The sequence below is a fragment of the Hylobates moloch genome, unplaced genomic scaffold (assembly GCF_009828535.3).
Source record: "Hylobates moloch isolate HMO894 unplaced genomic scaffold, HMol_V3 SCAFFOLD_5, whole genome shotgun sequence".
Classification (NCBI taxonomy): Eukaryota; Metazoa; Chordata; class Mammalia; order Primates; family Hylobatidae; genus Hylobates; species Hylobates moloch.
Window position 1 is genome coordinate 64,231,627 of NW_026652280.1, and position 17,453 is coordinate 64,249,079.

The following is a 17,453-nucleotide window of genomic DNA, read 5'->3' on the forward strand; positions in this document are numbered from 1 at the left end:
ATGGTCTCAATTCTCCAATTAAAAGGCCTAAAGTAGGTAAATGGATATAAAAACAAGAACCAACTATACGTTACCTTCAAGAAATTCAGTTCACCCACACAGACAAAAAGTAAAAAGGTGGAAAAAAAACATTCTATACAACTAGAAGCCAAAATAGAGCAGATGTAGCTATACTTATATGAGAGACTAACAAATCTAAGACTAAAATGAGAAAAAGCAGGTCACTATATAATGATAAAGGGGACAATTCAGCAAGAAGATACAACAATTATAAATATCTATGCACCTAACACCAGAGTTCCCAAGTATATAAAACACTAGTAAATCTAAAGGGAGGAACAGACTGCAGTACAATAATGGTAGGGGACTTCAACACTCCACTCTCGGTAATGGACAGAATATCCAGACAGAAAATCAACAAAGAAACAGTGGAGTTAAACTACACACTAGATCTAACAGGCCTAACCAACATTTACACAACATTTCACCCAACTGCTGTAGAATACATTCTTTTCATCAGCACATGGAACACTGTCCAGAACAGACCATGTCTTAGGCTATAAAACAAGTCCAAACAAACTCAAAAAAAGAAAAACCAGAAAAAAAATCATATCAAGTATCTTTCCTGACCACAATGGAATAAAACTAGAAATCAGTAAGAAGAACCTCAGAAAATACACAAACACATGGAAGTTAAACAACATGCCCTGAATGACCAATAAGTCAGTGAAGAAACTAAGAAGTTAAAAAAAATTATCAAAACACAAGTGAAAATATAAATACAAGATAAAAAATCTGTGGGATATAACAAAAGCAGTACTAAGAGGGAAGTGGAGAGCAATAAATGTCTATATCAAAAAAGTAAAAAGCCTTCAAATAAATAACTCAATGATGCACCTCAAGGAACTAGAAAAGCAGGAATGAACCAAACCCCAAATTAGGAAAAAAAGAAATGATGATGATCAGAGCAGAAATAAACGAAATTGAGACCAAAAAAAAATACAGAAGATCAAGAAAACAATGAGTTGGTTTTTTGAACAGATAAACAAAATAGACAAACCTTTAGCTAGACTAAGAAAAAGAGAGAAAATCCAAATAAATAAAATCAGACATGAAAAAGGAGACATAGCAACTGGGACCTAAGAAATATGAAGACTTATTAGCGACTATTATGAACAACTATATGGCAACAGATTGGAAAACCCAGAAGAAACGGATAAATTTCTAGACACATACAACTCACCAAGAATGAACTATGAAGAAACAGAAAACCTCAACAAAATAGTCATGAGTGATGAGATCAAAGCTATAATAAAAAGTCTTCTATCAAAAAAAGCCCAGGACCTGAAAGCTTCATTTGAATTCTATCAAACATGTAAAGAAAACTAATACCGATCCTACTCAAACTCCTCAAAAAAAAATTGAAGGGGAGGGAATACTTCCAAACTCATACTACAAGGCCAATATTACTCTGATACCAAAAGCAGACAAAGATACAACAAAAACAAAAACTACAGGCCAATATCACTGATGAACATTGATGCAAAAATCCTCAGTGAAATACTAGCAAACCGAATTCAACAATACATTAAAAAGGGGACTGAAAAGATCATTCACCATGATTAAATGTGATTCATCCTAGGGATGCAGATGGTTAAACATATGCAAATCAATAAACACGATACATCACATTAACAGAATCAAGAACAAGGACCATATGATTATTTCAATAGATGTCAAAAAAGCATTTGATAAAATTCAACAAGCCTTTATGACTAAAATTCCTCATCAAAATCAGTATAGAAGAACATACCCCGAAATAATACATGCCATATATGGAAAACCCAAATTAGCATTGTATTGAATTGCGAAAAACTGAAGGCCTTTCCTCTAAGGACTAGAACAAGTAAAGGATGCCCACTTTCAGTAATATACAACATAATACTGGAAGTCCTGGCTGGCGCAACTGGGCAAAAGAAAGAAATAAGGGGCATCCAAACTGAAAAGGAAGAAGTCAACTTAGCCTTGTTCACAGAAGACATAATCTTATACCTAGAAAACCCTAGAGACTCCACCAAAAAACTGTGAGAACTGATAGATGAATTCAGTGAAATTGCAGAATTTATCAACATACAAAAATCAGTAGTGTTTAAATTTGTCAATGGTGAACTATCTGAAAAAGATATCAAGAAGCAATCCTATTTACAATAGCTACAAAATATAAAATACCTAGGAAGCAATCTAACCAAAGAAGTGAAAGATCAATATAAGGAAAACTATAAAACTCTGATGAAAGAAATTGAAGAGAATACAAAAAATGGAAAGATATTCCATGCTCATGGATTAGAAGACTTAATACTGTTAAAATGGCAATACTACCCAAAGTAATTTACAAATTCAAAGGAATCCCTAACAAAATACCTATGACACTCTTCACAGAATTAGAAAAAATGTCCTCAAATTTACATGGAACTACAAAAGACCCCGAATAGCCAAAGTCATCCTGACTAAAAAGAACAAAGCTGGAGATATCATACTACCTGACTTCAAAATTTACTACAAAGCTATAATAATCAAAACAGCATGGTACTGGCATAAAAATAGATACATAAACCAATGGAACAGAATAGAGAATCCAGATATAAATCCTCACATACAGCCAACTCATCTTTGACAAAGGTGCCAACAACATTCAACAGGGAACAGTCTTTTCAGTAAAGAGTGTAGGGAAAACTGGATAACTATATGAGACCAATGAAATTAGACCCCTATTTCTCACCATCCACAGAAATCAAATCAAAATGGATTAAAGAATTAAAAATGTAAGACCTGTAACTATGAAACCACTAGAAGAAAACACTGGGGAAATGCTCCAGGAGACTGGTCTGAGCAAAGTTTTTTTTGTGTATAAGACTTCAAAAGCATAGGCAATCAAAACAAAAATAGACAAATGGGATTCCATCCAGCCAAAAAACTACTGTACCACAAAGGAAAAAATTAACAAAGAGCCTACAGGATAGTAGAAAAAATTTGCAAAGTGTCTACCTGACAAGGGATTATTAACTACAATATCTAAGGAACCCGAACAACTCAATAGCAAGAGAAATGAGATTTAAAAATTGACAAAAGATCCGAACAGATATTTCTCAAAAGAAGACATACAAATGGCCAACAGGTATATGAAAAAATGCTCAATATCACTAATTATCAGAGAAATGCAAATCAAGACCACAACTGAGATATCATCTCACCCCAGTTAAAATGGCATATATCAAAAAGACAGGCAGTAATAGATGCTGGCAAGGATGTGAGGAAAGGAGAATCCTCATAAACGGCTAGTGGAAATGTAAATTAGTACAGCCACTGTGAAAAACAGTATAGAGGTTCCTCAAAAACTGAAAATAGAACTATCAAATGAACCAGCAATTCCATTACTGGATATATGTCCAAAAGAAAGGAAATCAATATATAGAAAAGCCATCTGCACTCCAGTGTTTACTGTAGCACTATTCACAGCTCCAAAATATGAAATCAACCTAAGTGCCCATCAACAGAAGAATGAATTTTTAGAAAGTGGTATATATACACAATGGAATATTATTCAGCCATAAAAAAGGAATGAAATCTTGTCATCTGCACCAACACGGATGGAACTACAGGCTGCTACGTTAAGTGAAATAAGCCAAGCACCAAAAGACAAATACTGCATCTTCTCACTCATATGTGGGGGCTAAAATGGGATCTCATGAAGATGGGGAGTAGAATGGTGATTACCTGAGGCTGGGAAGGATAGGGAGAATGGTAGGGAGGAGGAGTGATGAAGGAAATTTTTTAAAAAATATACATATATATAATATAAAAAATATATTTTTATATAAAAATATAAATGTACTTATTACCACTGAACTGTACACTTTAAAAAGATGGTAAGTTTTATTTGTACATTTTACCTCAAATTTTTTTTTTTTGAGACAGAGTCTTGCTCTGTTGCCCAGTCTGGAGTGCAGTGGTGTAATCTCGGCTCACTGAAACCTCCACCTCCCAGGTTCAAGTGATTCTCATGCCTCAGTCTGCCGAATAGCTGGGATTACAGATGTGCACCACCACACTCAGCTAATTTTTGTATTGGGCCAAGCTGTCTCAAACTCCTGACCTCAAGTGATCCGCCCTCCTTGGTCTCCCAAAAGTCGTGGGATTACAGGCATGAGCCACTGAGCCCGGCCTCAAATTTTTAATAAGTATAAAATTGAAAAAAAAGGCAAATCTGCAAATACTCTAGGTAAAGAAATAAAATAATCAGGTTGCAAATATATAGTTTAATGCTGTGACTTCCAAAGATTTTCACTAATATGCTGATTATATCTCTTATCTCAACATCTTAGAATTTCTAGTTTGAAACACTTCTGACATATAAGAGCTCAATCACTTGTGGGGACTCCAGATTGCTTTACCACATACAAATCGGCACTCTAAAACATTTTGATTCCAAGTTTGAAGTTTTAAGACAAAAGACATTTAAATATGGACTTATTCAAGGCCTGCATGTAAATCATACTTTAAAACTTTTAAAAGAAATACATCATTCTCAGTAAACTATCGCAAGGACAAAAAACCAAACACCACATGTTCTCACTCATAGGTGGGAATTGAACAATGAGAACTCATGGACACAGGAAGGGGAACATCACATTCCGGGTACTGTTGTGGGGTGGGGGGTGGGGGGGGCGGGGACAGCATTAGGAGATATACCTAATGCTAAATGACGAGCTAATGGGTGCAGGAAATCAATATGGCACATGGATACATATGTAACAAACCTGCACATTGTGCACATGTACCCTAAAACCTAAAGTATAATAAAAAAAAAAAAAGAAATGCATTATTCCTGACTACTCAAATATGTACAGGGAAAAGAGTTGAAAATATAGATGTGTATAGGGAGGGAAAGACCTACCTGAAGAGCCACTAAAAAACCAGAGAATACTATGCAGCCATAAAAAAGGATGAGTTCATGTCCTTTTCAGGACATGGATGGAAACCATCATTCTTAGCAAATTAACACAGGAACAGAAAAGCAAACACTGCATGTTCTCACTCATAAGTGGGAGTCAAACAATGAGAACACATGGACATAGGGAGGGGAACATCACACACTGGGGCCTGTCGGGGACTGGGGGGCTAGGGGAGGTATAGCATTAGGAAAAATACCTAATGTAGATGACGGATTGATGGGTGCAGCAAACCACCATGGCACGTGTATATCTATGTAACAAACCTGCACGTTCTGCACATGTGTCCCAGAGCTTAAAGTATAATAATAATGATGATGATAATAATAATAATAAAAGCAGATCTGCAATATTAGGGCCAGGGTGACGCCTGGGGAAATGCAAACTCACTCTAGCCCTTAGGCTTGAAAGAAAAAGCAACCACAAGCATAATTAAAGCTGTCAGTTTGGTGTCTATCTTTCCTCTAAATCCAGATAGGACCAATAATCTCCAGTCTGGACTTCAGTGAGTTTCAGTGTTTTAATTAAAAGAAGGAGTTACCAGGCAAGGTTGTGGAATGTCATTCACTGAAAGCCTTAAAATAGCATACATTTTCATCTGCCTGGGGCTAGAAGGGGAACAGCAGATGACCCCTCAGAGCTGCCTCTAGGGCTAAGAGACCGAGGTTAAAGCCGATCCTGGAGCAGCTCAGCAAACACCGCGTCATTGGTTTTCTGGCCTGGGCTCACCTCCCTCCGCACCGGGGTGCTGTGCGCTGCAGCGGCGGCGAACTGCTCCAGGGCCTGCTGCTGCTCCTCGTTGGGCGGCTCCGGCACGGGCGCCCCCGCGCGCCCCTGCGCCCCCGCCGCCTCCTGGGGCTCGGCCTCCTGGTCCGGCTTGGATTCCGAGTCTGATCCAGATTCGGTAGTCATGGTTGATTGTTCTGCAAGCAGAAAAAAGGGAAGATCAGGTCACTCCGTGCAACTACCTTCCCTCTGCAAGAAAACTAGGATGCTCACCATGAACGGCTCAAGAGAACCACAAGGAGAGAGGTAGATGATACCAAACCCCATCCTATTCCGCACACCAGACAGATGACTTGTCAACCACTGAGATGGGTGCCCACCAGGGACTTAAAACTAACATTTATCTAGGAGGAAAAGTTGATCTGTAATGATCACAAGCTTTATTCCTATTAGATTTTTGCCACAACAGATTGTTAGATGACATTAAAGAAATGTCATAATAATTAAATATCTTACATTCAATTAAAAAAATCTGCTGTATCACCTGCATATATATTTCAATCCCTTGGAAGGATGATTTAATAATGGAAGCAGACATTCTTTCTCATTTCCCTCCCCCTTCCTATCTCTACACAGGGGTCCTCCCAACCCCCCGAATCTATAGATACTTCAAGGAACAAATGCCTTTCCCATGTGATTTCTCTTAATCCAGTTATCCCTCTTTGAGTTAGCAACTGAGCTACAACAGCAGCTTCTTCGGGGACTCGGGATCTGTCCCACTGGCCATAGCTGCAGGGGCACAGGCAGGATCACCTCTCCTTCCCTCCCAAGTTAATTCTCATCTTCTTCCTGGCTTCCCTCTATTTCCCTTGAGTGTTCAAAGGTAAATTTATCTCATATCTCATAGGGAACTCAAACAACAGATCTTCATATATAATAATCTGCTGATACAGCCTTTAAAAAGACCTTCTAAAATCTGAACATCTTCCCAAAGATTGCAAGTCGTTTCAGGATTTTGTGCCTCAGTTTCCACATGTGCCAAATGAGGACACTGAACATGATAATACCTAAATAACTTATTTCTTGCTATTACATTTTTCTCCTACTAACAAGATATGCCACTATGTTTTTAAAGCAGATTTTTGCTCTAAGCAGCAAGAGAGCTGCTATTATGCCAAGTAGATCCCATGTCATTTTAAGCAATTTCTTACCTTAGGTATATGGAGTAAGTATCTCAAGTACAAATATGTCATTATTGTCATATAATTTCCCTTCTTAACTCTAATTTTATAGTAAAAATATGAGCAAAGGAGTACTGCAGTGCTTTAAGCAAATTATATAATTGGTATAATATAGAATTGTGCAAAAATAAAACTAATAACTCTTAGTTCCTATCTTCACAATATATATAAAAATATGTTTAATAATTTGAAGAAGAAGGGAGCATCACAAATACCAATCTAGGTTATAAACTAAATGCTATATCTGTGTTTTCTATTTAGGGTTACTTTCACAATCACCAGATATTCTTTCTGTTGAATAAAAGAGACATATCAATTTGGCATGTGCTTAGTTGCCCAAAGCGTATGTAAATATCAAGTCCAAATACAGAGAAAGGTAGTGATGCAAATAAAATGAACAGACTTTCTTGTTTCCTGTTATAATACATTTTATATTTTCAGGCAAATCTTAAAAGTAAATATTATATTCTCTTTTGTATGCTTATCCTGGAAAGTGGCATAAATATATAGAGAAAACAGTGGAAGAGGCGGAAAGGTTGTGGAGCGCTGCAGAATTTAGAGCTTCTGATCAAACTCCATCTTTTGGAAGGGGAAGGATTAGCTTTAACAGTCAATTCAACCCACCAAACACTAAGTACCAAATATAAGCCAAGCACTGCCTGTGGTTTAGAAACAGAGACTCATCTGTTGTAACCATTACTCCCCATCTCAAGGAGCTCCTAGTCTGTGCCGGAAATATGCTCTCTGGAATCCATTTTCTTCATCTTCTTTTGGTAACTAAGCTTTCAAATTTTGCAGGTGCCCCTTCACCCAGCCTGAGGCTACAATGAGCTGTGGCTGTGGATTAAGACTGGACCAAGGAGACAACAGAAGAAAAATGCACTCAATGTTTAGGTCATCTTCATAAAGACAAAGCCACTTGCCCTAGATTGCCCTTTCCCACTGGCTGGATGTGCAGGTCTTAAACCCAGTCCTGGACATGTCACATTCAGGGGAATGACAGAGCCACCCCTTCCAGCATGGGTCTCTGGATGACCTCATGGACCATGACCCACCTACTCTGGACTGTGACGTGAGGCAGAAATCAACAACTTTAGCTTGTGTTCATTTGCTCAGGAAATTGCTCATTCTATTTCCTGAGCAAATGAATATCCCACGATTTTAGTGTTATCAGCCTAGTCGGGAAACCATTTTGCATCTGCTTTTGTCTTAAATCCAGGACCATCTCCAAAGCAGAGAGCCAGCAGTACACAAGCTAAATAAAAATGTAAAATGGATAGAGCCCAACAACCACCTACCAACTATCTAAAGAATAAAATAATGTACCATTACCATCTATGCCTATACCATATAATACCTTACCTGTTGTATATCACACAATTCACAGCAGCTCATACCTCAAAATCATCTACTATGCCCTTGTCATATATTTCCTAGGTATATTAATTTTCCAGCACTATAGGCATAACATAATAAATGCAAATCGTTGCTGTTTTGGCCAATTTTAATAAAATAAAACTCTCCAGGCTACTGAGAGATAAAGTAATAAAACTTTAAAATGTACGTCTTTTTAATGCTGGAATCTCACTAGAATCAATATCTAATTCCACATTTCTCAAAGGACATAAGCTCTTATTATTCCTACAAATAAACCAGTATGGATGGCCTAGATCAGCAAATTCTATTTCAAAACTTGTTTCCTCTTCCCCACCCATATACCAGTGTAAGCAAGCAATAACCTGATTTTTAATGGCAAACTATTATCAACATCTAAATACAGTATGTCTGGCTGGGCGCAGTGGCTCACACCTGTAATCCCAGCACTTTGGGAGGCCGAGGCGGGCAGATCACTTGAGGTAAGGAGTTCAGGACCAGCCTCAACAACATGGTGAAACCCTGTCTCTACTAAAAATACAAAAACTAACCAGGTGTGGTGGTGCTTGCCTGTAATCCTAGCTACTAGGGAGGCTGAGGCACAAGAATTGCTTGAACCTAGGAGGCAGAAGTTGCAGTGAGCCGAGATCGCATCACTGCACTTCAGCCTGGGTGACACAGGGAGACTCTGTCTCAAAAAAATAAATACAATACAATACAATATGTCTAACTTTAACTCGTTATTTTAATAAGTTTATAGTGTGCTCCTTCACTCTTAAGCCCAAATGCCAAAACATTTCTTTTAAACTAGAGTTTCAAGATATTTACATTGCTTTGGTTCTTCTTTTTCTTATACTCATTCCTTGCTTTCTAGGATGGTGCTGCCATTTAAAATCACAGCTTTCCCTTTCCAACTAACTAAAGACTATTGTTTTCCAAGGTTCCCTTCTCTTCTGATAGGTTCACTTTGCACCAAACTATCTGCCAATTATTTGGGTTACTGGAAGCAAACATCATCACTTGAAATCCCAAACAGAAAGTGATACAAAATGTATTTATGCTTAGTTTTGACTGAAACTGTCTTTTCCTTATACTAAATTTACCTTACAATTGTGTTTTGCTCAGGCTTTAAAGGTTTGGAGTCCTAGAAACTCCAAATCCTAAAAGTTGGGGTAAGGACATTCATAAGTATGCTAGGCAGATGGCAAGAGGAGTCCTTAATTTTTTTTAAAGAAACGTAAATCACATTTCAATATCCCTCTCTCAGGAATATATTTATTAAATGAACGCCAAAAGAAATGGTAATGAGCTTCAAAGGATGCATGTGCAGGTGTGAATGAAATCATCTTCAAAATCCCCAATCTAATTCACCTATAAAAAGACGGTCATTGCCATGAATTTTGGGCTTTGTTCCTTTTCAGCTCTAATTTTTTATTCCATAGAAACAAGAAAAAAAAAGTCAGTTAATCCTCATCTTTTCCACTTTCAGAAGTGTCAGCTCTAAAATCTCCATCTCCTAACTAAATGACTACTAAATTAGTTTCTGTATTCAAATTTACCTACCTCTCTTGCTGACATAAAAATTCAGTGGCATTTTATGAAAAGACACAAACTAAAGATTTAGTGAAGGAAAATGCTTAATATAAATTTCTGTCATTTATGTGTAAGACAGGATTCCTACAGAATAACAAAGCATTTCATAAAAGAAAACCTCTTCATACCATTTACCTAACGAAGATATAGGACTCAAATGGACAAACTTTTTAACATCAACCTTTTTTTCTTTTATATTTCAAGTGTAAACTTATAGGAGAAGTGGGTCTTACTTAAGTATTTGTGACTATAGAGTACTATCCACCAGTCTGCTAAAAACCATCAGTTGCTAGCAAGCTAGAAGACAGTAATATTCTTTGGCCCTTCTACTGAATTTTTTCTATTTGCATGAAAAAAAAAATGCCCTAGTATCATCCATCCAAAAAGAAAATCCCCAAAAAGAAACCAAAACAACCTGCTGTTGGTCTCACATTCCACTCTCCTACTCCCTCTAGTAGGGCCCTACCTCTCTACTTTTCTGCGGTGCCAAGCTTCTGGAAGGAATTTTCTTCTCATGCTGTCACCACATCCTCCCACTCACTCACCCTTCAGTATATTCCTCATAATTCTAGTAACTTCACTAAGGTGACCATGACCTCCCCACAAGCCAATCAATCCTAGGTGGCGTCCCTCCTCATCTTTCAGTTCCTCCAGGTTTGACACCCTCTTGGTTTCCTTCTATCTTTTCTGGCTACTCTTCCTCATTTCCACTTGTGTCTGCATATCCCATTTCTCATATTCTATTTCTAAACTTCACAATTCTTTACGAATCCATCTCACTCTTTAAATTCTCTTTCTTGGAGAGCTCATCCACTTCATTTCAAATATGATGATAATTCCAAATTTTGTGACCTCTCGCTGAGCTTCAGATCCATAAATACAACTCTTCTTCTCACTTCTTTACCTGGATATCTCAGAAGCACTAAAACCAAACCTTTGATCTCTACACCACCCCCTGCCTGCTGCCAACCCCCCAATCTGCTTGACTCCTGTCCTCCCCATTGCAGCAGGTGGCCTCCATCTGTCCAGAGGCTCATGCTGGGATTGGGACAGCACTTCCCTCCCTATGCCTAACTCCAATCCACCTCACTCTTGGCAATATCACCTCCTAAGCTGTGTTTAAAGAAACAGTAGAAGAGGCTGGGTGCAGTGGCTCACGCCTGTAATCCCAACACTTTGGGAGGCCAAGTCGGGTGGATCCTCTGAGGTCAGGAGTTCAAGACCAGCCTGGTCAACATGGCGAAACCCTATCTCTACTAAAAAGTACAAAAATTAGCTGTGTATGCGGTTGGCACCTGTAACCCCACCTAGTCGGGAGGCTGAGGCAGGAGAATCGCTTGAACGGGGGAGGCAGAGGTTGCAGTGAGCTGAGATGATGCCATTGCACTCCAGCCTGGGTGACAAGAGTGAAACTCCATCTCCCCCACCCCCCAAAAAAAAGAAACAGTAAAAGAAAGAATGGAAAAAGTTCTAGGCAGAGGATTCCAATTAAGCAAAAGCAGAACAGCATGGAGGATCGCATGCACTTACTTGCATGAGGTTACATGGTCTGCTGTAGCAGGAAGGAAGGGGTGCGTGAGTGATGAGAGGTGAGGAAAAGGGACTGAGAGCGAGCCGGACACAGGCAGGTCCTGCAAGGCCGCCTGACCCTTGCTAAGGAGACATCATCTTGTTACTCAGGGATCATCTGGCAGGCATGGGAACCTCAGAAAGCATAACTGGGCTTCTCCATTGTTTCAGCTCAAAGCTAGGCCAAACTCAGAGACCACACAGGCCCTGAAGGGGCAGCGGGGACAAGTTACTCCTCAAAGTATAAAATGGTAAAATTCAGGACTGGTCATTATTAAATATCTTCAAAAAGTTGACAATAAAGGGTTGAAATTCAAGGACAATTCTGATGGTTTGTGAAAAACAAGCTTTTTGGCCATGCTAAGTTCAAATCTTGAAGGCCAATACACCAGCTCCTGTGGAGCTGACTGACTTTTTAAGATTATATAAGAAGCAGAAAGTCAGGATTTTTATGAAGACATAATTCAAAAATTAATTTCACAATGGCCACTGTAAATCTGCAAAGGGTTACCAAGATTCATCAATATGGAGACAAAGATTTCATAACAGCATTGCACATTTACAAATCAGTATCGGAAACTTAAAAAAAAAAAAAAAAAAAACTAAATGAAACAATAGTAGGGCCACAGGCCCCAGTCCCCTGCTTCAAGGAATGCACATTCAGACAGGTTACCTCAAGAAGCAAGCCAAGCACCATGCCCAGGGTGTGAGAACATAGCCCAGAGAGGGGGCTTTAACCAAGTCTGTGGGGACAGAAAGGATTTTCACAGGAAAGAACACTTTTCTGATTAAAAAAAAAAAAAAATCACTAACTTTCAGTCTCAAGACAACTAGTTTTAAACTTTAGACACAAACATCACAGGCTACGTCAGAAAGAAAGAAGGGAAATCGGGAATAAATAAGAGCACAGGGAGGTACTGTGACAGGGCAGGAAAAGTGGGTTCCGGGCCCAACTCTGCCATATGCTCTGTGACCTCAACAGAACGTGGCTTCCCTTTCTGTTCTAAAATTCCAAAATTCTAGGATTCCTGAGAACCAAAGATACTGTTATATTCACAGCAAGAAATCTAAAGAAATGTTGCTAAGTGAAGACAGATACTACCTGATCCTACTGACAAGGCCCAAGGGCATAAAGCTCTGAGGGCAGGCAGCTGCCAGCCCTCTAGCAAGCACCCACCTCTCCCACCACTGTGTGGGTCAGGCTGAAGGCTTCATTAACTATTTGAGTCTATAAAGGTTTTATTTAGTTCACTGAAGCAATACTTTACCCAGATAACCTGAAAAAGTTGAAAAGAACACTTAATAGATTGGGAAAATCTGGTTTATCTGCAATAAGCTTTTAGCTTTTAAGTTCAAAAATGTTTAGATCTTCTATGTGTGAGCAGAAAAATCAACAAATATAGTTTAGAATATATATATATAGATATGGTGACTATGGAAGCATCCACCTTACCACTATATGTTCATATTTCCAAATCCAACTGGTACCAAATACCAGTGCATAAATTTGCCTATGCTTCTGAAACACCAAGAATTTTTGGTTGATCCCACATGTACCCATTTTAATAAGCAAAGGAAGCAGCTGATGCCCCTACTCGAGGAAGGGGACCTACGTTAGCAGAGAACTTTAACTGAGTTCAGTGACAGTATTAATAGGAGAGGCAGGGTTCCCCTGGGGGCAAAACTACTTGCAAATTAAGTCTATTGAGGCAGTGGCAGAAGAACCAATTCAAATTCTGTTCTAGGATCTCTGCACTGTGAATACTCTGTCAAAAGCAAGGAAGTTCCCAGACTAGGATTCCTGAACTTCAGAGGTTCAGAAAAGGAGGCCTGATGATCTGAGAGTTTGTTTTGCTATTTTAAAGGAAAGTGTACATTCAGCAGTGACATGGCTGTATACATCGACAAGGCTTTTTTGCTTTATGTTGGAAACTTATCAATTAACTTAGAAATACTGGCTACATCATTGCTTCATTCATTAATACATTCCTTTAACAAACATTTCCTGAACAGCTGATTTGAGGCCTAGGGATACATCAGATAAAGATGAACAAGGTCTCTGCTCTAGTGGAGCCTACATTCTAACTGGAGGAGGAAAAGAAATAAAAAGTGTCAGAGATAGATGTTGTTAAATAATCCACTTAAAGGAAATAGCTGGCTGCTCTAGATTGGATGGTTAGGGAAGGCTTCTCCAAGAAGGAAAAATTTAACCAGTGTTGAAATATCAAGAAGAATCTGCCATATTCAGATATGCACAGTGGCGATAAAGCCTGTGAGGAAGATGATTGCCCAGGCTTGGGCAAGGAATGAAAAGAAGGCCAGGGTAGCTGGAATGCAGGGGGTGTGAGGAAGAGGGGTACAAGATAAGGTAGATGTGAGGAGGGGTCAGATCCCATGGGTTTGCAGAGCTGGATTTTATTTTAAATGCAGTGGAGCATTCTGAGGTGAGGAATGATAGGGTCTTATGGATGCTTTTAAAAGGTCATTCTGGCTTCTGAGTGCAGGTGCAAGTAGGAGCAGGGGACCCAGTGACTAGGGAATGGCAACAGTCCAGGTGAGGGAAAATGCCAGAGCAAGGTAGTAGGTGAGGGAATGAAGGCAGGTGGTGCCTGTCCAGCACCCATCAGAAGCTCTCACTGCAGCTTTGGTGAGATATGAGAAATGTACCAAGCTGGTAGGACAAAGCTCCCACAAATGTTAGGTCTCTTAAAACACAGGGATCCCTAGTGGCAAAAATATTGTTTCCACTAGGCCCTAAGGCAGGGAGACTACCAACAAACAAGTGTCAAGTTTCAACAATTATACTTCTAGGCTGGATGCTCGGGAAATCATTCGTGAACCCGATATCATCAGCAATACTTCTAAAAATCATCCAGTTCAGGTGAAAAGTAATGCCTGCCTTCATTTATAATGGATATATTCCTGTGATTTAAGTGACAGCTCCGTCTTCCAAAAAAGCAAATTTAAAACAGATTAACATGAAGAAGTTTGGCCTCTTGAGTAAAGAATGTGCTTCTAGACTTCATCTGAGAACCCAACTAATGGATAAATGATATCTGCACTTACACATTCGTTTCGACATAATCTGGCAGAGAATTTTAGTCTCCATGAAATTTTAACATGACTATCACTGATGCCGTCATTATCAGAAACTTGCTATTAAAGTTTCTATGTGGTCTATACAAGAATTCTGTTAGTGCTATTAGTCTACACGTTAATCCTGCCTTGCCCTGGGTTGGACTTAGAACCACCTCACTAAGCACAGGGCAGTGTTTCCCACAACATACTTACACTTTTTCACTTGACAAGCATTTTCACATATTGTTCTAAACACAGCAGAAATACTTGTTCCCAAGATACAAAACTGCTAAAAAATTTTTTTTCCAGGAGGTAACACAAATATTTCAATTGAACTTCCGGATAGCTGCGCTTATAGCAGTTCATTAGTGTTCCCTATCATTAAAATGGAGTTCAGACAGTGGGCGCGGTGGCTCATGCCTGTAATCCCAGCACTTTGGGAGGCCGAGGCAGGTGGATCACCTGAGGTAAGAAGTTCAAGACTAGCCTGGCCAACATGGTGAAACCCCGTCTCTATTAAAAATACAAATATCACCTGGGTGTGGTCACGGGCACCTGTAATCCCAGCTACTTGGGAGGCTGAGTAATGAGAATCACTTGAACCTGGGAGGTAGAGGTTGCAGTGAGCCGAGATAGCGCCACTGAACTCCTGCCTGGGTGACAAGAGCGAGACTCCATCTCAAAAAAAAAAAAAAAAAAAAGAAATGGACTTCAGAATTGATGACATCATTTCCCTTAGCAAAAGCACCCTCACAACAGCATCCTTGAGGTTTTAAGCAAAAAAATCAAATCAAAGTGGACATTTTAGAGCATCAATGATATACATAAGAGCAAAAGTATTCAGCCCTTATGTTAAACTGAATCCTGGAAAGAGTGAGCAAATAAACTAAATATAGCAACTATTTTCTCCATTTTCTGTTAACCATAAATCACCCTTTGTGAAGAAGAAACTGCCATTGTGCCCTTAATGTGCCAGGCATAATTTAAATACTGCATATTTGCTTCTTAACTAAACTTTAAACAAATCTGATCATATCCTCCCTAATGGTTCCCTAAAAGGAAAGTTGTGTGTCTAAAATGCACAGGATCTTCATGAGTTTGACAGAAATAATTCTCTATAAGCCAAGTGTAATGGTGTGATTACTTTTTAGTTAAACAGGGATGACGCCTGAGAACATAAAGGAAGCTAGCCACTCGGAAGACACAGGTGGGGATATTAAGCACCTCCCTCCTGCTCTCTACATGCTCAGCTCACCCCAACAGGACAAGGGTTCAGCCAGGTTAGCGAACAACTCGCCTAAGTCACAGGATAAGGAGCACAGCATCAAGAATTAAATCTGAGTTCTGCCTCCAATAACAGAGCTGTTTTTCCCACACAAGTCATGTACATTGGTATGCGGTAAAACCTACTCTTCACCTCCTATTCCTCTTTCAGAACAGGGCAATTTATCAAAGGTATTGCTTTATGGGATCATCTACAACTGCATGTTGCCAATATGCCGTCTTATCCTTTTACTCACTCTAAGTCAAATATTAATCAACTCAAATTTTTGTAAAATTATACTTTGTTTTGGCCGGGTGCGGTGGCTCACACCTGTAATCCCAGCACTTTGAGAGGCCAATGCAGGTGGATCACGAGGTCAGGAGATCAAGACCATCGTGGCTAACACAGTGAAACCATATCTCTACTAAAAAAAAATACAAAAAAATTAGCTGGGTGTTGTGGCGGGCACCTGTAGTCCCAGCTACTTGGGAGGCTGAGGCAGGACAATGGCGTGAACCTGGGAGGCAGAGCTTGCAGTGAGCCCAGATTGCGCCACTGCACTCCAGCCTGAGCGACAGAGCAAGACTCTGTCTCAAAAAAAAAAAAAAAAACTTTGTTTTAAAGACTATTTTCCCTACTACATACTTACTATATATATATATATATATGGCATTACAACACTAGTGTCTTCCTTTGTTAAAAAACATTAATCTAGTGTGAATCTTTAAGATCCTGTCATTCTGTCACAGGTTGACATTTATTCCTGGGAAATAAAAAATAAACGCTCACTGTTGTTTCTAGAGAAAACATGAATGGCACTGAGTCTGCTTTTCAAGGCTCAACAACTCATAACTTTCTACTATGGCAGCTTTAAGCTTTAAAACAGACTGATCCTACATTTTAATCAGTTACAATTCTGAAGCTATTATTAGTGGGAAACCTCAAATTGATAAGAAGTCAGTACCTTTCAAGATATAAATGTCCAACCCTGTTTAAAATTTCCAAGCATTCCTTTGCTTAAATCAAAAGAGGAGAGAGAAAAAGGTAGCATATTTTCTCTATATTCTTTGCCAATTCTATTCAGAGAAGAACTTATTAGCAAAAAGATATCTTTGGCACCTTAATTCAGGAGCATATTTTTCTATTACCCAACATCTGACTCTGCATCTGTGAGAAAAGAGGTGTGAACCACAGAGAGTGAATAAATTAAAACAGAGTCAGACTCTTTGTACAGTCATCCACCACCAAATAAGAGCTCTCCAACTCCTTCTGAAATCAGTCTCTCTTTCACAGAACTACTAATTTTAAAAATAGGGAAAAGGTTACGGCAAAAAAATTCCAACTTTATGCCTTAGTGAGGGGGCAATAGACCCTCTGCTATCTGGGGATATTTGGCCAAGAATCCACGATTCAGGTTTCGCTTTGTAGGTGCCAGTACCACAGGGTAAAGGACAGAGAGAACAACAAAAATGGCTGTCTCAAAATGACCTGGGCACAAATAATCCATGCTTCTAATTCCCTGTCTGTCCAGGAGAATTTTACATACAAATAGACCCTAAACAAATAATGAATGAATGAACAGTCTGTGTTTCTGCATCT

At 39.1% G+C, this 17,453-nt stretch overlaps 1 protein-coding gene across 28 annotated transcripts in view; it reads right to left on the reverse strand.

The window, feature by feature from the left end:
• The window catches only part of EPB41L3 (erythrocyte membrane protein band 4.1 like 3), a 241,134-nt gene that overhangs the window by 92,622 nt on the left and 131,059 nt on the right, over positions 1 to 17,453 (reverse strand). For 26 of the 28 annotated variants that reach the window (XM_032152742.2, XM_032152747.2, XM_032152741.2 and 23 more), the window contains one exon: positions 5,739 to 5,932. In XM_032152742.2, coding sequence (XP_032008633.1) covers positions 5,739 to 5,932 — 194 coding nt within the window. Of the gene's footprint in view, positions 1 to 5,738; positions 5,933 to 17,453 lie in introns of those variants that run through there. The other 2 variants (XM_058438602.1, XM_058438621.1) reach the window with 1 other exon arrangement.